The sequence below is a fragment of the Dasypus novemcinctus genome, chromosome 1 (genome assembly GCF_030445035.2).
Source record: "Dasypus novemcinctus isolate mDasNov1 chromosome 1, mDasNov1.1.hap2, whole genome shotgun sequence".
In the NCBI taxonomy this organism is placed as follows: domain Eukaryota; kingdom Metazoa; phylum Chordata; class Mammalia; order Cingulata; family Dasypodidae; genus Dasypus; species Dasypus novemcinctus.
In genome coordinates this window covers 25,225,169-25,247,019 of record NC_080673.1, presented here as the reverse complement: position 1 = coordinate 25,247,019, position 21,851 = coordinate 25,225,169, and the positions used below count along the sequence as shown (strand labels likewise).

Genomic DNA, 21,851 nt, shown 5'->3' with positions numbered 1-21,851 from the left:
TCTGTGACAGCTCCATGTTTTTCCTTTGTCTCTCATGCATGACCTTGACTCTTCTGAAGAGTACAAGTTAGGTAATTTCTTAAATGTCTCTCAATTTGGGATTGTCTGATATTTTCTTGTGATTAGACTGAGGTTTTGAATTTTGGGAGAGAAAGACTCCAGAGGTAATGTTTCCTTCACAGGGTGCATTATGTCATCGTGATTGTTTCTGACGATGTTAAACTTGATCACTTGGTTAAGGTTGTGTCTGCATGATTTCTGCAGGGTAACTAAAACATAAAATTTTCTAGTGCTTTTGCAGTTATATTTTCTACATTCATCTCTGAAATATCTAGACTCTAGTTTTTAAAATATACTTCACAAAAATGTATTGCACATTCATTGAATACGAATACAGGTACTTGGTATTTGACTCTTCGTTGGTGGCTTAAAAGATCAATATCATATAGTAACTGAAGCATAAATTTGAATTGTGTTAAGTAGTGAGGCTGGTATGTGGAAGCAGGTCATAGAGCTGGTGAGTGACTTTTAACTACTGACTAGCATCCACATTTAGGTTTGTCACGTATGTAATAACCCTTTTTTTTTTAATTAAAAATTTATTTTTTTATGTCAGTGTTATAAATTACTCAGTTAACACAAGACAGTAACTACAATAACAGTAAATCTGCTTTCATCAGTGGTTACTCTCACCACTTGTTGTTCTTGTTCATTCCTCAATCTTGAGGGATTTGGGATGATGTCCACGCTGACTGCTTCAGTCTGAGAAGTGATGCAGATATTATGGCAGAGAGGAATGGAGTTGTTTTGCTTGCAGTTGAAGACACTCTTGGCTTTGGGGATGGGGCTGGTCCATCTCCAATATTTTGTTAGTTGTCCAGGACACGTCCGAAGAGTAGACATATAGAGTAGGAGTTGTCTGAATATCTTCTGGATTTCTGTTCCTCAGCCAGCATAGGAACAGTGTGAAGGCTTTAAGTTTCTGAGAAATATACTTAAGTATATTGAGAATTAGAAGTTTGAATAAAGTAGAAGAATAATGATTAAGAGATTTATAAATGAGTACAATTATGTTATATTGGGTAAATAGCTTTTCGTATATTCCCAGATAGAGCCTGCTGAGGGGGTGTTAGTGTGGCTTACCTGTGGTATCTGAACATCCCTAGAGTCCTCAGGAGCTTTTTGTTTAGAGCTTTGTTTGCTGTGGCATTTTTTGGAGTGTACCAGAGACATACATAAGCATAACCTCTGGAGTGACCTCCCAAATCACTGAAATTTCCTAGCCTTAGAAACTTCATCTTATCTAATATTTCCCCCTTTTGATTAAGGTCTTTTTCCAGATGCACTGCTGATTCATGCTTGATAATGATCCCTCAGTGCCAGGGAGGCTTATTCCAGCAAGTCATATCCCATGTTATGGAGGGAGGTAATGAGTTTATTTGCAGTTTGGCTTAGAGAGAGGAACAAGCAAGCTTTCAGGTGGTAGGTAACTCTTAGGAAATAATTAGGCTTAGTTTCATTATTACAGGAGTAAGGTTCCTATGTGCAGGCCTTAAGTTTGAGGGCTTGGCTTATTAGCCTGTTTTCCTTTATTAGGCAAGACTTCTATAATATATTCCAGAGCTTTTGGCCATCTTATTGAGAAACTAGCAGGACTTCCCTTGGAGGGAATTTAATATTTTATTAGCTTCTGTGAGGTCCTCTTTCTAGCCAAAAAAAAACAAAAAATATGGCAACAAGGACATTTTTATATCCCATAAAAGTCTATAGCCATATAAAGTTCAAGATGTTTAAAAGGCCCTGTTTGTCACCACACCTGGCTGTGTCCCACCTTACCTTCATCAAGGTTGTGTTAACTGACAGGTAGAACTTAATTTATTTGCTTTTCATGTAAAGTTCTTCTGTTTTTTGGACAGTAATTTGATATTAGAAGTAAAGCATGCATTTTTGTATTAATGATTAGCTAGTTGTAACAACACCCTTTATTGACTGCACTCATTTGAAATTCTGCCTTTAACATATACTAAATTTCCACATTTATTGCTTTATTCTAAATTTTCTCTTCTTGTCCATTGATTTGTCTTGCCTAGTCATATGTCAGACTAGCAGTTTTAATTTATGATATGTTTTAATATTTTTTGACAAATCAATTTTATTGAGACCTATTAATAAAGCTTAAGTCCATCCGAAGTATACAATCAGTGGTGTTTGGTGTAACCACATATTTGGCATTCATTGCTTTAGTCATTCTTTGAGCACTTTGATTATTCCTATAATAATAATAATAAAAAACAAAAAGCAAACCACCAAAACTCATCATCTCTCAATATCTATGTTTCCCCCACCATGTATAACTGCTATTCTTTTTCTTTCTCTCTAGTATATTTGTATTTATATTTTGTAAAAAATGGTCTTATATATGCAATATCACCCATATTCGTGTTTTACATGAGGTTTTACTATCTTGTAGAGTCCCATGTTACAGTTTTTAGCTCTCCTTCTATAATATGCATGACCTTAGACCTCACCTTTCAACCACTGTCATACCCATACCATAGCGCTGCTAGTTACAAACACCGTGATATGCTTTCACCATTTCTGTTCATTTCCAAAGATGTACAAACAACCTTTTTACCAATTCTGCACAGATTAACCCTCAGATTTCCATTCTCTACCCTCCTTCTATTTCCTGGTGACCTATATTCTAATTATTAACTCCATGAGTTTACACAATATATTTAGTTCCTATTAGTGCAGTCATACACTATTTGCCCTTTAATGCCTGGCTTGCTTCACTCAACATAATGTCCTACAGGTTCATCCATGTTGTCAGATGCTTCATGACTTCATTTCTTCTTATTGCTACATAATATTCCATCATGTGTTTTCACGGTTTTTGCCATTTATCAGTTGATGGACACCTGGGTTATTTCCACCTTTTGGCAACCATGAATAATGCTGCTATGAACATCAGTTTGTGGATATCTATTTGTGTCTCTGCTGTCAGCTCTTCTGAGTATATATGTAGCAGTGGTATTGCTGCGCCACATGGCAAGTCTATATATTCAGCATTCTTAGGGAAGTGCCAACCAGTCCTCCATAGTGGCTGTACCATTCTACTTCCCACCAACAATGAATAAGCTTTCCTGTCTCTGTACATCCTCTCCAACATTTAGTTTTCTGACTTTTTAATCGTGGTGAGTCTAATAGGTTTGAAATGATATCTCATTGTAGTTTTGATGTGTTAGCCTAAATTACTAGTGATGTTGAACATTTTTTCATGTGTTTCTTTGCCATTTATATTTCTTCTTTGGACAATTGTCTTTTCAAATCTTTTGCCCATTTTTAAAATCAGGTAGTTTGTCTTTTGTTGAGTTGTATCATCTCTTTCTATATCCTGGATATTAAACCCTTATCAGATATGTGACTACCACATATTTTCTCCCATTGAGTCTGCTGCCTTTTCACCCTTTTGACAAAATTCTTTGTGCTTCAAAAGTCTTAAATTTTGAGGAGGTTCCATTTATCTGTTTTTCTTTTGTTGCTTGTACCTTGGGTGTAAGGCTTAAGAAACTACCACCTACTCAAAGATCTTTTGCATGTGGATAGCCAGTTCTCCCAGCACCATTTGTTGAAGAGACGGTTCTGGCCCAGCTGGGAGGGCTTGACAGCCTTATCAAAATCACTTAACTATAGAAGTGAGGGTCTATTTGTGAATTCTCAATTTATTTCCATTGGTCAATCTGCCTGTCTTTATGCCAGTACCGTGCTGTTTTTACCAGTGTAGGTAAGTAATATGCATTAAAATCTGGAAGTGACAGTTCTCCAACTTTGTTCTTCTTTTTTAAGATCTCCTTGGCTATTTGGGGCCCTTTACTCTTCCAAATAAATTTGATATTTGTTTTTCTACTTCTGCAAAATTGGCTGTTGGGTTTTTATTGCGATTGCATTGAATCTGTAAATCAGTTTGGGTAGAATTGACATCTTAACGATATTTAGTCTTCCAGTCCATGAACTTGGAATGTCTTTCCATTAATTTAAGTCTTCTTTTATTTCTTTTAGCCATATTTTGTAGTTTCCTGAATATAGGTTCTTTTTTTTTTTTGTAAGATTTATTTTATTTATTTCTCTCCCCTTACCCCCTGTTGTCTACTGTCTGTCCATTCACTGTGTGTTCTTCTGTGTCTGCTTATATTATCAGGCGGCACTGGGAAACTGCACATCTTTTTTTGTTGCGTCATCTTGCTGCATCAGCTCTCTGTGTGTGCGGTGCTACTCCTGGGCGGGCAGTGCTTTCTTCATACGGGGCAGCTCTCTTTGCGTGTGGGGCTCCCCTACGTGGGAGCACCCCTGCGTGGCACGGCACTTCTTGCACGCAGCAACGCTGCATGTGGGTCAGCTCACCACACAGGTCAGGAGGCCCTGGGTATAGAACCCTGAGCCCTCCATATGGTAGGCAGACACTCTATTAGTTGAGCCACGTCTGCTTACCATCTGAATATAGGTTCTTGATGTCCTTGGTTAAGTTTATTTCTAAATATTTGATTGTTTTAGTTGCTATTATAAATGGTATTTTTTTCCGATTTCCTGCTCAGATTGCTCATCAGTAGTATATAGAAATGCTGTTGATTTTTGCATATTAATCTTGTATCAGCCACTTTACTGAACTCATCTATTAGTTCTAGTAGCTTTGGTGTGGATTTTTCAGGAGATTCTAGATAAAGTATCATATCCTCAATGAATAGTGAAACTTTTATGTCTTCTTTTCCTATTTTTGTACCTTTTATTTCTTTATCTACCCTAACTGCCCTAACTAGAACCTCTAGCACAATATCGAATAACAGTGGTGACAGTGGGCATCCTTGTCTTGTTCTGATCTCAGCAGGAAAGCTTTCAGTCTTTCACCATTGCGTACAATGCTAGCTGTATGTACACTTTACCATATTGAGAAAGTTTCTTCTATTCCTATCTTTTGGAGTGTTTTATCAAGAAAGGGTGGTGTATTTTGTCAAATGCCTTTTCCACAACAGTTGAGAGGATCATGTGTTTTATCTTCCTCAATTTATTGATGTGGTTTCTTACACTAATTGCTTTTCTGGTGTTGAAACACTCTTTGCATACCTGGGATAAAACCCACTTGATCTTGGTGTGTAATTCTTTTAATGTGCTTTTGGAGTTTGTTTGCAACTATTTTGTTGAAGATTTTTGCATTGATATTCATTAGAGATATTGGTCTGTAATTTTCTTTTTGTAGTATCTTTATCTGATTTTGGTATTAGGGTGATGTTGACCTCAAAGAATGAGTTTGGGGAAGCGGATGTGGCCCAATGGATAGGGCATCCGCCTACCACATGGAAGGTCCGCGGTTCAAATGCTGGGCCTCCTTGACTCATGGAGCTGGCCCATGTGCAGGGCTGATGTGCGCAAGGAGTGCCGTGCCACACAGGGATGTCCCCCGCGTAGGGGAACCCCACACACAAGGAGTGCACCCCATAAGGAGAGCCTCCCAGTGCAAAAGAAAGTGCAGCCTGTCCAGGAATGGCACCGGACACACGGAGAGCTGACACAATAAGATGACACAACAAAAAGAAACACAGATTCCCGGTGCTGCTGATAAGGATAGAAGTGGTCACAGAAGAACACACAGCAAATGGACTTAAGGGGGGGAGGGGAGGGGAGAGAAATAAATTTTAAAAAAAGAATGAGTTTGGTATCATTCTGTCCTGTTCCTTTTTTTTGGAAGAGCTTGAGAAAGATTGTTATTAAATCGTCTTTGAATAATTGGTAAAATTCACCTGCGAAGCCATCTGGGCCCAGGCTTTTCATCTTGGGAGGTTTTTGATGACTGTTTATATCTCTTCACTTGTGATTGGCTTGTTGAGGTCTTCTATTTCTTTTAGGATCAGTGTAGGTGGTTTGTCTGTTTCTAGGAATTTATCTTTCTCCTCTACACTGTCTAGTTTTTTGGCATACAGTTGTTCGTGGTTTCCTTGTACAATCTCTCTTATTTCTGTGGCATCAATGGTACTGTACCCCTTCTATTTCTGATTTCATTTATTTGCATCTTCTCCCTTTTTTCCTTTGTCAGCCTAGCTAAGGGTTTGTTGATTTTGATGATGATCTGAAAGAACCAACTTTTGATTTTGTTGATTTTCTCTTTTTTTTCCCTCGAATTCATGTATTTCTGCTCTGATCTTTACTGTTTCATTCAGCTTGGTTTGGGGTTAGTTTGCTGTTCTTTTTCTAGTTCCTCCAGATGTGCAGTTAGATCTTCAATTTTAGCTCTTCTTTTTTGATGTAGGCGTTGAGGGCTATAAATTTCCCTCTCTGCACTGCCTTTGAAATGTCCCATAGGTTTTGATATGTTGCGTTCTCATTTTCATTTGTCTCAAGATATTTGCTGAATTCTCCTGCAGTTTCTTCTTTGACCCACTAATTGTTTGAGTGTGTTGTTTAATCTCCATATATTTTATGAATTTTTCCTTTTTCTGTCGATTATTGATTTCCACCTTTACTTTGTTATGATCAGAGAAAGTGTTTTGTATCATTCCAATCTTTTGAAAATTGTTGAGACCTGTCTTGTGACCCACCATATGGTCTGTCTTGGAAAAGAATCTATGAGCATTTGAAGAGAGTTTATCCTGTTGTTTTGGGGTTCAGTGCTCTTTAATGTCTGTTATGTCTAGCTCATTTATCATATTGTTCAAGTTCTCTGTTTATCACCTGTCCAGATGTTCTATCCAATACTGAGAATGGTGTATTGAAGTTTCTAACTATTATTGTAGAGACATCTATTTCTTCCTTCAGTTTTGCCAGTGGATGCCTCATGTATCTTGGGGCACTCAGGTTAGATGCATAACATAGGTGTATAGTCATTTCTTACTGGTGAACGGCCCCATTTATTAATATATAATGACCTTCTTCATACCTTTTAACACTTTTACATTTGAAATCTATATTGTCCAATATCACTACTCCAGCTCTTTTTTTGGTTATTATTTTCATGTAATACTTTTTTCCAATCTTTCACTTTTAACTGGGTTGTGTCCTTATCTCTGAGGTAGGTCTCTTGTAGACACCAGATAGATGCTCATATATTTTTATCCATTTTATCAAAGTCTATATCTTTTGATTGTGTAGTTCAATCCATGAACATTCAGTGTTATTACTGTTGTAAAGGCATTATTACTTCATTCATTTTGTCCTTAAGCCCTCTGTTGTCATACTGTTCTGTTTTCTGTCTTCTTGTCATTTAGTTTACCCTTCCCAGTAATCTTCATTTCTAAACTCTTCTCCAAATTTCTCACCCTTGTTTTTACCTTTCAGGCTGCAGCACTCCTTTTAGTATCTCTTATAATTCTGGTCTTTTAGGTACATATTTTGTCAGATTTTGTTTGTCTCTGAAGACTTTGAACTCACCTTCATTTTTGAAGGGCAGTTTTACTGGGTACAGTATTGTTAGCTGGCACTTGACCTCTTTCTGCACCTTAAATATATCAGACCACTTTCTTCTCTCCTCCATGTTTTCTTTTGCAAGGTCAGCACTTAATCTTACTGAGGTTCCCTTGTATGTGATGTTTTGCTGTTTTCTTGCAGCTTTCAAATCCTCTTTGTCTCTGATATTTGCCATTCTGAATAATAGATGTCTCATTGTAGTTTACTTGGATTTATTCTGTTTGGGATGTGTTGTCCTTCTTGGATATTAATATTTATGTCTTACATAAGGGCTGGAAAGTTTTTATTCATTATTTTCCTCAGATGTTCTTTCTTCCCCTTTTCTATTCTCTTCTCCTTATGGGATACTGATAACACAGATGTTAGTGCATTTCATATTGTAATCAATTCCCTGAAACTCTATTCCATTTTCCCATTCTTTCCTCTTTCTTTTTTCCTGTCTTTTCCAGTTCAGATATTCTGTCTTTGAAATCACTAATTCTGTCTTCTAGCAGTTCAAATCTGCTGTTACTTGCTTTTAGTGTATTTTTAATCTCATTCATTGTGTCTTTCATTCCCATAAGGTCTGTTACTTTTCTTTGTAGGTTTTCAAATTGTTCTTTATGCTCACCCAGTTTCCTTCTTAATATTCTTTATTTCTTTAGTCATATTTCCTTTACGTTCTTTCAAGTGGTGTAAGAGAGTTATGTGATTATCACTGATTAATTGTCTTAAATTCTTATCTTTTTAGGATATTTAGTTAGGTCCTTTTGCTGCTGGGCCAGCTCTTCCTGTTTCCTAGTATGGCTTTTAATTTTTTGCTGATGACTAAGCATCTGAATTGGAGAATTTACTCAGATGGCCATTTCTCTTTTTTGCCTAATGTTTTATTTTTTTCTGCAGCTCTTCCTTGATATTTGGCTCATATTATCCTAAATTTTTAAAATTCCCTGACTTAAGTTATCAGAATTGGACCAGGGACTCACTAATGGAGCACAGATTTTCTCCCAGGGGTAGGATACAGAGAATACCATAAACAGCTTTTGTCCAACCAACAGTAAAGTATATATATACATTTTTTTATTATGATGTCTAAATCCAAGGATGCCTTATGCAATCCTGAAATTATCAGTCAGAGACACAAAACAAATGTTTAAGATATAAAAACAATCATTTGTGCAACTTAGTACCAGTTCACAGAATTAAAGCCTGATTAAAAAGTACTAAGTCATTGCCATGGTAGAAATACAAGCCAAACCTAACAATACTTTTTCTTTTGTACTACTACCCCATTTTGTCAAATTTGACTCACTGTTATAAAATGCATCATTACTATGAAGCATGGAAGCACTAAAAAGTCATCTTTCCTTCATTCCAACCTACTTATTTAGAATTAAATCTTGAAGATAACCACTCTAAAATGACAAATGTATTGGGTAACTTTCCCTCCTCTTCAATTTTTTTGGAAAAGTTTAAATAGGATTGGTGTTAATTATTTTTGAAATGCTTGGTAGAATTCACCTGTGAAGCCATCTGATCCTGGACTTTTCTTTGTTGGAAGATTTTGATGACTGATTCTCTTTAAATATGATTGGTTTATTACTTTCTTGTATTTCTTGTAGCTTCGATTTAGGTTGTACATTTCTTGGAATTTGTCCATTTCTTCTAGGTTGCCTAGTTTGTTGACATACTGTTTCTCAATATCCTCATATGATCCTTTTATTTCTGTGATGTTAGTTATAACTTCTCTCTTTGATTTTTTATTTCATTTATTGCATCTTCTGCATTTTTCTTTGTTAGTCTAGCTAGGGGTTTGTCAATTTTATTGATCTTCTTCAAGATCCAACTTTTGTGTGTGTGTTTTTTAAATTTTCTCTATTCCTTTTTGTTTTTAATTTTGTTTATTTCTGGTCTAATCTTTGTTATTTCTTTCCCTTGCCGGTTTTGGGAATGTTTTGCTGTTGTTTTTCTAGTTTCTCCAGCTGTTCAGTTCCATCTTTGATTTTAGCTCTTCTTTTTTTGTATGGGCACTTAGAGCTATAAATTTCCCTCTCAGCCCTGCCTTTGTTGTATCCCATAGGATTTGATGAGTTGTGTTCTCATTTTCATTCATCTCCATATATTTACTAATTTCACTTAGAATTTCTTCCTTGACCACTGATTGTTTTGGAAGTGTTGTTTAGCTTCCACACGTTTGCAGATTTTCCTCTTTCCAGTCTATTGATGATTTCCAGTTTCTTTCCATTATGATCTGAGAAGGTGCTTTGTATAGTTTCATTCTTTTTATATTTACTGAAAACCTACCTTGTGGCCTAACATTTGATCTATCCTGGAGAATGAATCCATGTGCACTTGAGAAGAATATATAACCCACTGATTTGGGATGCTACTCTGTATATTTCTGTTAGGTCTAGGATATTCATCATTTGCTCAAGTTCTCTGTTTCTTTCTGTTATCTGAAATACCCCAAAGCTTTGAAAGTACATTTTAATATCTCTTGGAGGTGATAGCTTTTGGTTTGTTTCATTTTGTTTCTAGGGAAAGGAAAATGAAAATTGCATTGGCCGAGTTCCCACAGTGAACATTTCCCCAGTGTCACTTAACGATATTTGGATACAGGATATTTTCGTGATGAAATATGCTACCTGCTGTGTCAATGCTTGCTTGTCCCCCGGCCCTCCTAAGAAAGTCTACCACATTCCTTGTAAGCTCAGAAAATCTAGTGATTACCATTGATCATTTGCTAGTTCTCTGCCTACTTAAACTATCCATGGCCCACATCTTGCCTTAGACACTCTGTTTACCAGGAAGTAGCTTGAGTATTCATTTCCTATTGAAGTCATTCTTTTCTCTAACAGAGCTGCCAGAACAGGTTCATTTGAAATGTAAGGTATCTTTATGCCATGTAAAGAACTGACTATACATTCAGATATTTGGGGGGGTTTGTGGTGGGGCAGAGGGAAAGGTAAAGCACCTGTGGATCTGACAGTAGGGAGTAGTGGTGCTTGCCTCACCTGATGGCATTCAAATACAGACATGATATAAAACATTGAGCTAGTCAAACATTTGTATCAGATGAACTCACTTCTTCCTGCTGGAGTTCAGGGAAATGTGAGGCGCAGTGCCTGCCATTAAGTAGTTTAATAATATAGCTGGAGCAGTGACATAAACATGTATAATATTAAGAACAATAAAATTTGGACAATTTAAAGCCGTGATAATGCAGGGTATGTAACATTGCACTATATAGGTGCGAGGCTTCAGGAACTGGAGGGAATCCCTTTAGGCTGAAGTGGCTCAGGGAAGTATGTGAAGTTTGAGCTGGGACTTGAAAGTTGACGTATGCAGAATAAGAGAAGCTTCCCAAGTCAGGAAAACAGAAGGGACAGAAGTTCAGAAAAATGGAAAAATGGTTGAAGCCCTGAGTGTAGCAGTACAGTTTCTCCATACAGGGGTCCCCTAAAATCTTGTTAGCCCAGGGTCGGCACACTTTTCGTAAAGAGCCAGAGGTAAATATTATAGACTTTGTGGACTATATGGTCTCTGTTGCTGCTTCACAACTCTGCCCTTTGCTAAAGCAGCTGCGGACAATATGGAAATGATGAGTGTGGCTGTGTTCCCATAAATTCAGGTGCTGAAATTTGAATTTCGTATATAATTCTTATGAGTCACAAAGATCCTTTTGATTTTTTTTCTCAGTCATATAAAAATTTAAAAACCATCCTTAACTTATGGGCCATACACAAATAGCAGACCAGATTTGGCCTTAGTCCTGTCCACTTTAATGTGCCAACCCTGATTCAGCCCACTAACCTAATGAACTGGGAGCACATTCTGCACATAAAGTATAAACATGAAGAGCCTTATTTATAAATAACATCCGATAGAAGCTCCAAAAGGGATTCAAAATTGAAAGGCTTAGAAGATGTCTAGAGGTTCAAGCAGTTAGAAAATATTGACTATTTAAGCCTATAAATTAATATTTGAAAATCCACCACAAGTCAAAATGGTAATTACACCTTTTGCTGTCATGCTTTCAGTAACTGTAAAAAGGAAGACAATTTAGTAGTTATATATCAAATGAGGAGCATCTCTTAGGACCTGCCCAGTCAGGGTCCTACTAGGAGAAACTTACCTTCTGAATTCTGTAGACTTGTTAAAAGGCAGCCTTTACATTGCGTGGTACTTGGTAGCATGTTCATATTTAAATGCTCTATCCTTTTAGGGATGGTCTACATGGCCGGGCTCGTGTTTGCTGTTGGGGGCTTTAATGGCTCACTGAGAGTCCGCACTGTCGATTCCTACGACCCAGTGAAGGATCAGTGGACCAGCGTTGCTAACATGCGAGACCGGAGAAGCACGTTGGGAGCTGCTGTGTTAAATGGATTGTTATATGCCGTTGGAGGCTTTGACGGGAGCACAGGCAATTTCCTTTTCATCTTTTCTACATTCCTTTTTGGAATTAAACCAATAATCACATTTATGGAACAAATTACAGCAAAATTATAAGACATTTGAGTATTTTTGTGGGTATTTTTAAAACTACATTTAAAAATTGTATCAAGTAGTCCTTTACATGATGTGAGAGTCCTGATTGTATATATTTTCTTTCATGTGCAGCAGTTTCCTTCGTCTTACTAGTTTTAAAAAGCTAATAAATGTCCGTAGCTTGGATAGGAGCCCTCTGGGAAGGGACGCTATTCCTGTTTGTCATGTGTTTGTTATATTTACATTCCACCATTTTCTTCTTTAATGTTAGTCCAGTTTAGTATACCTGGAGTATTTTCCCCTAATATTACATATACATGGGCAATTAGGTTTGTTTTAGGGGAGGAAATGACGAGTTGCCGTGCTTTGTCGTAGGTTTGTCATCTGTGGAAGCGTATAACATAAAGTCTAATGAGTGGTTTCACGTGGCCCCAATGAACACGAGGAGGAGCAGTGTTGGTGTCGGGGTTGTTGCAGGTGGGTGCTGCCAGTTCTTTCAGGTGAACATTTCCGGTGCACAGGGCTGGATTGTTGGGAGTGGGTTCCTCTAGTAGCCTAAGGACTGCTATAAATAGGCACGCAAATGACCATTTAAAATAAGAACGTAATAATTGTAGAATTTTAATAATCCTCTTTTAAATATTAGCTTGTGTGTATAAACTTACCTGTGTAAGGTCCCTTTTTGCTTACTCCCTACCCCATTTTTTCTCCTCTTTCTTTATGTGTGTATTTGTGTGCCCTGTGTAAGACTTCAATTGATCTTCATACATATATGGTGAAGGACTGTTTCCATTTAAGGGATAGAGTATCACCTTTATTTATTTATATCTTACTTTAAGGGAGGCTATAAGTATTATTTTATTTTTGGTGTGATTGACTTGGGCAAATTCATCGGTTCCCACCCCTCTCCACTGTCAGTGCCCTGTACTAACATTTTTTTCTCCCGTCTCCATTTTTTAATTTATTTTTTAAGTAATTTCTTCCCTTTACAATGTGTGATCACACACACATACATACACGCATATGCACTTCCACACACATGACTTGAGATGGGCAGAGAAACAAGGATAGCCTACAGTTTTTGTTTTTACAAAATTCAAAGTGGATTACATTTATGTGTTTTTCATTCATTACAGAACATACAGACATGATTCATATAATGATTTATGCTTCCCAAATGGTTAAAGAACGAGGCTTTTCTATGAAAAGAGTATACATGAAGCTTTTTAGACGCAAAGACCTGTGTTCAGCAAAAACCAATCTCAGGCATACATTTTGTGTATATGTCCTTGAGACTTACTTTTTTTAGAATAGTTTTATTGAGATATAATTCACATATAATACAGTTCAACCATTTAAAATGTATAATTTAATAGCTTTTAAAAGTATTGTCACAGAGTTATGCATCCATCACCACAAACAATTTTGAACATTTTCGTACCCAAAAAAGCAACCCTGTTCCTCTTAGCTGTCAACCCCCAATCCCACGATTCTCCTCAGCCCTACACAACCATTCATCTACTTTCTGTCTCCACAGATTTGCCTCTTCTGGACACTTCATAGAAATGGAATCATAAAATATGCAGTCCTTTGTGACTGGCTTCTTTCACTGAGCATGTTTTTAAGGTTTATCCATGCTGTAGCATATAACAGTATTTTATTTCTTTGTATTGCTGCATAATATTCCGTTGTATCCTTGTACTAACTCATGGTTTAACTTTTATTTTTCAAGTTTACTAAGATAAATTTGATACTTAATATTTCCCAGGATGTTATTTACTTATCAAATACTGTTATCCAAAAACATAATGATTATACTTTCCATTTTAAAATTATCTGTACCTGCCACCTTTCACTGATAGGCAAAGTCTTAATATTAGTTCATAAAAATCAGTACACTTTACAAGGAAACTCTGTTAATATTGAGGAAAATATATTAATAATTTCTGACTTGAAAAAATAGCCTTTCATGAATTTGGTTTTTTTTTGTAACTCTTTGTTTAGGTTTGCTCTATGCTGTAGGGGGTTATGATGGAGCTTCACGCCAGTGTCTTAGCACAGTCGAATGCTATAATTCTACAACAAATGAGTGGGCCTATATAGCAGAAATGAGCACCAGGCGGAGCGGAGCAGGTCAATATGAACCTTATTTAGTAACTGAAGCATGAAAGGATGGAGAATAAATAAACAAGTGAAATAATGTATTGACATCACTATACATTATCTGAAAATGTATGCTGATTTTAATGGCAAGCTCAAATGTCTTTTGAATGGTGCACGTAGTGGTGGGTAGCTGCACTTAAATTGTACTTTGTAAAATTTAATTTTGAAGTGCTACATCAAAAGTCTTCTTTTCTGTTTTATTCATATATTTATATTGTTTGGCCTTTTTTAGTTTTTGTTTTTAGTGCTAATAGAACTTGTTTAATGGTTAAGTGTTTGTATCTCTACTTGTTACAAATGATGTGTTTTAAAGCAAATTTCCTGTTCTCAGAAGGATTATGTTAAAAGACTTACTCCTTTCCTGTGTTTTGTGTATATTATAAGACTAATCATTCTTTTTAGGATACTTGTTTAATTGACAGTTCTTTTTCATCTCCGTTTCTTAAATTGTGTGCATTAATATCAACTAACTTTTATTATGAATAATAATTTGATAAGATTTACTTATAAGTAATTTTAATAAGCCCTAATACGTTATGTATTTCTTGCCCCTGTTGATGACCTATAATTTGGTTGTTTGTGTGTTAAAGGCGTTGGTGTGTTAAACAACTTACTGTATGCTGTAGGAGGTCATGATGGCCCTTTAGTACGAAAGAGTGTTGAAGTTTATGATCCCGCCACCAATGCATGGAGGCAGGTTGCAGATATGAACATGTGCAGAAGAAATGCAGGTATTTGTCTAGTTTAAGATTATGAAATTTATATTCAGTTCTAGCTAAAGCGTCACTAGTATCGCTGTGTATCTCTGTGAGGTTTTTTTTGTTGTTGTTTTGGGTTTTTTTTATTGCTCTGGATTTTGTAATAGACTCTGAGCCCTAAAAGGGAGAAACTTAAGTAATAGCTCTATACTGTGGATCCCTAGGTACTATAGGAATCATAGTAGGCTGTATGACGCTGTAGTTACCATTTCTACATTAATCACCAAAAAGTAGTCTTTTGGGTGATAAATATAGGAATGATAAGTTAACTACTTATCATTTTATGACTACTTTTTGGTGAATGAGGTAGACTAATTAGGGTAAAAGTTCTCTTTGATACTTGAATTCATTCATTTTACTGCAGACATTTTTTGAGTGCCTACCATATTGAAGATTAGAGATGGATAAGCTGTAATCCTGGGTCTCCGGGCATTTTGTCTAGTTGATAAAAATTTATACCAGGTTAAAAAGCTAGTTGAATATCTTCTTGAGGGAAAGCCTGAAGAGGGTGGCCCAATTTAACGCAGTTCAGGATCTCTAGAAAATGGAAAAGCTAAAGCAACCACATCAAAAAATACAATTTTAAGAAGAGGTCTTCAAGGTTAGAGAACTTACTGCATAAAAAAAAAAGATCCGTGGAAGGGAACTATAAGTGGAAGATAGATCAGGATAACTAGATAGTATTTTGAGAAATCCTAGTCCTTTTTAAAATGCCATTATCTTCATGCCATTTCCCATCATCTAAAAAAAGGTCCCCATGATCCTTAAACTCAGTGTACACCACTGGATGATGTTGCAAGATGCGTCAAAAATTACTCCAATTTAAATGTGTTACTACTAGAGAATATGAAACTGCAATGGTCAACAACAAAATAGAATTTATAATTCTACTTGACCTTGTACCTTATCCAATCAATTTATCTGATGAGGTACTAAAAGCCTTTCAGCTATAAATAGTCCAGAACCATGATAAGATTCACAAATCTGGGCACTGAGTAGATTAATTGCTTGATCCAGTATATACTAAGTTAGAAAAGCAATAGCGGTCTGTGCAAGTGTTTTCCTAAATTAGGAAATGGAAGCAATTTGAACTTTCATTATTATTTCTGTAAAGATCAGAATATTCTTATTTTTTCTAGTAATTTTTAAATCAAAATCAACTCATTTCTTCTGAACCAGAAGAATAAGGAGATAGTTGGTGTTTGTAGAGCTGTTGTTGACCCGCTTTTTGAAAAATCTTCTGAGAAAGGTTTAAATTTAGAAAGGAAAAGTGGTTTCATAATTTTATTTGGACAGCAGTTAATTGAGCTTTCTTTTTTGGTAATGATCAATAAAGTTAAGTATATATATTTTCTATTTGTAATTAATGGAGCTTGAATAATTTACAAGATAAAATTAATCCTACCAAACACATTATTTTTAATTATTTATATGAACTCATTAAAAAGTAAAGTGTTGGGAAGCGGACTTGGCTCAACAGATAGAGCGTCTGCCTACCACATGGGAGGCCCAGGGTTCAAATCCAGGGCCTCCTGACCCATGTGATGAGCTGACGCACGTGCAGTGCTGATGTGCACAAGGAGTGCCGTGCCACGCAGGGTTGTGCCCTGTGTAGGGGAGCCCCACACGCAAGGAGTATGCCCCATAAAGAGCCGCCCACTTGAAAAAAGTACATCCTGCCCAGGAGTGGTGCCACACACACACAGAGCTGACGCAGCAAGGTGATGCACCAACTATGGTGTGGAACACGGGACATGGGGTGCAGCAATGCCCGGAGATGTACTCACCAGACACAATGGATGTGGCATGATGATGGGGGAGAGTGTTATTGGGGGGAGAGTGGTGGGGTGGGGGCAGTGGGGGTGAATGGGGACCTCATATTTTTTTAATGTAATATCTTTTTTAAAAATGAATAAATTGAGTAGAATTTGGGAAAAAATAAAAAAATTTTAAAAAAGATGCACCAAAAAAAGAGACACAGATTCGCAGTGCCGCTGACAAGAATATAAGTGGACACAGAACACACAGTGAGTGGACACAGAGAGTAGACAACTGGGGCAGGGCATGGGGATGGGAAGAGAAATCAATCAATCTTTTAAAAAAATTAAAAAGAGGATGAGCAGGCACCACCTCCCGCCACAAGGAACTAGGAAGCTGTTTCTCACTGCAAGGAGCTAGAAAGCTGCCTCTCGTCACAAGGAGCTAGCTGCAAGAAACAGAACCCAGATTCACTTCCAGGTGCGTCCTGGAGAAGGTGAGCAAACAGTGAGCAGACGAGTGAACCATCTGGGGGAAGGAAGGGGGATAAATAAAGAAAAATAAAAGTAAATAAAATTAATCTTTAAAAACAATAAATGAATAAAAAAAATAAAAAATATCACTTTCATTCCTTATTTCTGATAATCTAGAACCAGTTTCTGATGAGAACTATATAGCCTTTCCTTTTCAATATCCTATAACGAGGACCTCACTAAAGCACTTAAATTGGGAAGAAAGGGCTAAGCTGCCAAAAGGATGTTCAACATTAAATGGAAAAAGAAGTGACTGTGTCTTTCTAAAGTTAAAATAGCAAGGAACCTAGGAGTCAGATTTCAAAATTTTGCGTAAGCATGGTAAATTGTGACATCAAGAGTGGAGGAAAAATAAAGTAAACTTGGAATTAGATTATATACAGCCATAAAATACCTAGCGCTTCTATTGTAGGTTCTCATTATGTGATTGTGATGAGTTAAATGGAGCAGACTGAAGCCATCAAACACTGTTTACAAGCATGTGTCCCTTTGGCTAAGAGATTTGGCTCCCAGTTGCCTAGAAGGAATGTGGCATTGTGAAATGGATTGGTAGAATTGAAGTCTTTTGAATGTATCTCTAATATATTCAAACGGATGTGGAGATTGACTTCCTCCTCTGTGGTGGGATGCTCTCTCTTCTGTGAGCCCCTGGAAAGTCTAACTGGAAAGGCCCTTGAGGAAACCTAACCCCCTTACTCATCCCTTTGTGAGAGCAGAGCCATTTGGGGAGCCATTTTATATCCGCACGTGGTACTTGTCTACAGTTGGCTAGAATTGAAGCTTGCACACACATACAAGCAACAGCTTTGGGAAGATAGTGTGACAGCAATATTTGGCTCTTGCTTTCGAATTATTTTGACAAAGCTATTTAAAATGGTAAGAGTTTGCTTTCTGTCACGAGAATAGCATGGTGATTTATTTCTTCACAAAAGGAGTTTGAGTAAAATAGAGAAGAGCCACTCCATTTGCAAGAAAAGTATTGCTAATACACTTTTAAGACTGTGTGAGATTTGGGTTCATTATTGTTCTATGTTAAAAACCTACAAGCATTTATTACGTTAGCAAAATCAGTGACAAAACTACAGAGACCAGTGTGTGCAGAGCATCCTTCTGGATTTTTTATGCCCTCTCCCTCTAGTATGAGTTCATAGTAGCACTGCACCTTTTTTAGGATATTAAATATACTTTAAACAAAATTAAATTGAAATAAATAGCCTTTAAAAGTCATTTGCCTTTTAGCAGCAATTTTTTCCCTAAGAATTTATGTTAAGAAGATTGACAAGCTTGCAGGAAAAGTATGTTGGGGGATCTTTGTTCATTGCAACATCATTAATAAGAGCAGAAAATTAAAAAACAAGTAAATATCCATCCATAAAAGATGAAATAAACTATAGTATTATCATAAATGGGATAATAGGCAGCAATTAAAAATGATGTAGATTTATTTTTTTTGATTGGGGAAATAGCTAAGATTTAGTGTTTGGTAGGAGAGAAGAGGGATTAAAGTAGTATGTGTACTGTGAGCCACTCTGAGGTTAAAAAAAGAAGTAACTGAGTATGTATGCATAGAAAATCAAAGAATCAAGATTAAATTTTAATGACTAAACGTGATCTTTTCTTTCTTTTTACTTTTCTAGGTGTTTTGAGTATTTCCCTAAAGCATGAGTTATTTCTAATAATCAAATATATAATATCATTCTTCCCTTTTAAAGGAAATAAAATAATTAACCAATTTAATAATTAAAATTAATAATTTTTGCTTTCCATTTAATATATACTTTTTCCTTAGAACTCCCTAAGAGGTAAGCTTGGGAAAGTTAACACTAACCTATTTTGGCTTTTAATTTTCTTTATTTTTATAAAATGAGGATGAAAATAATTTCTAACTTATAAAAGTGAGGCTCTTGTGAAAATTAAATGAAATAATGCATATATAAATCAACTACTTCATAACTGACATGAAGTAGGTGGGAATATAGAGTGGTAAAGTGGAATCAGATCGCTCACATAATAAATTTTTTACATGTTCACTATCTTCTCCTCTTGCCTCCTTTCGTGGAAGTAAGTGTCTGCAGATCACCTCACCAGGCATGTACGAGAATCTTCAAATAATTGTTTTCTTTCTCTGTGTAATTTTCTTAAAGGAGTTTGTGCAGTTAATGGTCTGTTGTATGTAGTTGGAGGAGATGATGGGTCCTGTAACTTGGCATCCGTGGAGTATTATAACCCAACAACTGATAAATGGACAATTGTGTCATCTTGTATGAGCACGGGGAGAAGTTACGCAGGTAATAATCATCTGTGTGCGTGGAATGGAATTCATTATGTGGCATGGCTTCACTTTTCAGATCACCAAGAAATATATATGACCTTTAAAACATCTCCCCTGGTAGGGCTCCTTGAGATAGTATTATATTGTAGCTGTGGGTTAATTTTTTTCTTAAGCATGGATGGATAACGTCATGTTTGGTCCATTTTTTAGTGAGAGAAACAGTAATATTCTTTAAGAAATATAGAAATCGGATTGTTTTGAAAAATTAGGACTTTGTAGGGAGTTTTTAAAACCATATATTGCATTTTAATTCTTTCAGGATAGATATTTATAGTGCTTTCAAAATTAGAATGTTTCAGTGACAAAATTAATCCAATAATGGGAAAAAAGAGAGAAATGTATACTAATTAGCCATCACTGTTGTTTATGCATCATCCAAACACCACCTCATAGAAGAGTTATGTACTAGGATCCCAGAATAACATGACTCAGTATTAGGTGAATTTAAGAGCTTCATTAAGGTATAACTGACATGCAGTAAACAGCATATATTTAAAGTGTGTAATTGGATTAGTTGTGACATGTGTGTACACCCGTGCAACCATCACCGCAGTCAGGATAATGAATGTATCCATCACCTCCAAACATTGCCTTGTGCCCCTTGGAGTATTAAGTGAATTTTGGTTTTTCTTGAATAAACTTATTTTCCCCAAATTGTTATTACAAAGAGCAAAGACTAGCTCTGCATTAGATGGTCTCATATAGTCCTATTCTATATCTAAACAGAGATCTTAGTAGCATTTAGATGAAAATGATAGTACTATTAAAGTTTAAGAAGGGGATCCTGAAACATGAATTGCTTAGTCCTTGCTGCTTTAGTAAAATAATAAATCAGTGTTTTCTTGGAGGTGTAGAATGCTGCCTTTGACTTCTGTTTCATTTCGTTTCTTTGCTTAGGGGTCACAGTTATTGATAAACCATTATGAGCCTGGAAGACATTATCAGTATATTTATACATGAGCAACAGGCTTCAGCAAGAATTTCTGAAGTGACTGAGATTCTAGCACTTCTCTTCTTAGAGCTGCACTTTACGTCTCAGCAAAAGATAAGATTGTCTGCCTTTCTAGGCCTTGGATACTGAAGATTATTTTTGGTAGAAGCACCGTGTAGGCTTTTTCTGCAATGGGCAGCAGCTGACTGAATTTTAATAAGAAACCTTGACTGCAGTACATGTTCTGTAGTCTTTAGACAGCAGTTGCTTTCATAAAAACGTTCATACAGATGACTGGTGGTTAAAAAACCTTAAACAACTGTGGATTATTTTGTGAAGGAGGATAAAGTAATGTGTGTTCTTGTAAAATTAAATTTGTATCTTTAGTCCTTCTTCTGAAAATCAGTCTCCCCAGGAACTGAAAATCTTTGAACAGGTATTAAAATCTACATTAAGTATACAAATAAGATGAGGGATAAAACTGTTTGCTTTTATAAAATATCTTTGATTACATGAGTATAATAAATTGTGTGCATATGAATGTGTGTCTATATGCTTTCCTTTAAATACGTTTGAAAAGATGTTTGAAACTTGATTATACTATTTATAATTGGCACAGTACTTTGAATTATGCCAGTACTACATTGTAAAACAGAGTTGTATTTTTTGATATTTAACAATGCTTAACACTTTAAAATGCCACTTCTGAGGAATGAATATGGTGTAACACACTTGAATATGTGTGATGCCAAACTTTTTAAATAAAATATAAATTATGCTTATTTATTATTTCCTTTAGTTTAATCTTAGTCATGTTTTGGTGTATATTTTTAATTTTTTTCCTAAAGTAACACTTTGGCATGAACATTCCTGCAGGTTTTTGATGAATATAATGAATGTATGGAATTCAACTGAATTTGCATGGTCTTAAGAATTTTTTCTGTGTGTATAAAAATTAGCTGCTATTAACAGAAAAGATAACTTTCTGTGAGTAGCCATGTGCGTTGATCAGATACAATTTTTCCGAGATCTTCCAATCTCACATTAAAAGCGACCAAAAGGTGTCTTTCTTGAATTATCTTTGAATAAAAGTTTGTATATTATTTGTTTCTCAGTGCCCTTGATTTTCATCTGTTTAATTTACTGTTGAGAAAATTGCTTCTTGAATTTTTCTTTATTTGTGTAAAATTTGTATTTTCTAACTCCACAAATATGTATTTTAAATTTGTTGCTAAAGAATCCTATAAAGCAAAGCTGTTAAGTCAGTAACTGAAATCACTGAAAATTGTTCACCAGGAAAAGCAACCTTAATCATCAAGGAAAAGCATCCCAAAGGTCAGTGAAATTCAGGATTTTTATAGTCCTCTGTTCCCAGTTGTGGCAGGATATGAGATAAAGATAAAGCAAGTAGCATTTGACCAGAAAAAAAGTCAAAGAAAAAATAACCATTCTTA

General features: G+C 35.9%; 1 protein-coding gene across 2 annotated transcripts in view; it reads left to right on the top strand.

Annotated features, from left to right (window-relative positions):
• The window catches only part of KLHL2 (kelch like family member 2), a 145,512-nt gene extending 124,012 nt beyond the window's left edge, over positions 1–21,500 (top strand). For both annotated transcript variants that reach the window (XM_058275240.2, XM_071214221.1), the window contains 6 exons: positions 11,660–11,857; positions 12,298–12,399; positions 13,927–14,055; positions 14,676–14,816; positions 19,279–19,422; positions 20,364–21,500. In XM_058275240.2, the coding sequence (XP_058131223.1) occupies positions 11,660–11,857; positions 12,298–12,399; positions 13,927–14,055; positions 14,676–14,816; positions 19,279–19,422; positions 20,364–20,392 (743 nt within the window). In that variant the 3' untranslated portion in view covers positions 20,393–21,500. The remainder of the gene's footprint in view (positions 1–11,659; positions 11,858–12,297; positions 12,400–13,926; positions 14,056–14,675; positions 14,817–19,278; positions 19,423–20,363) is intronic.
• The last annotated feature ends 351 nt before the right edge of the window (positions 21,501–21,851 follow it).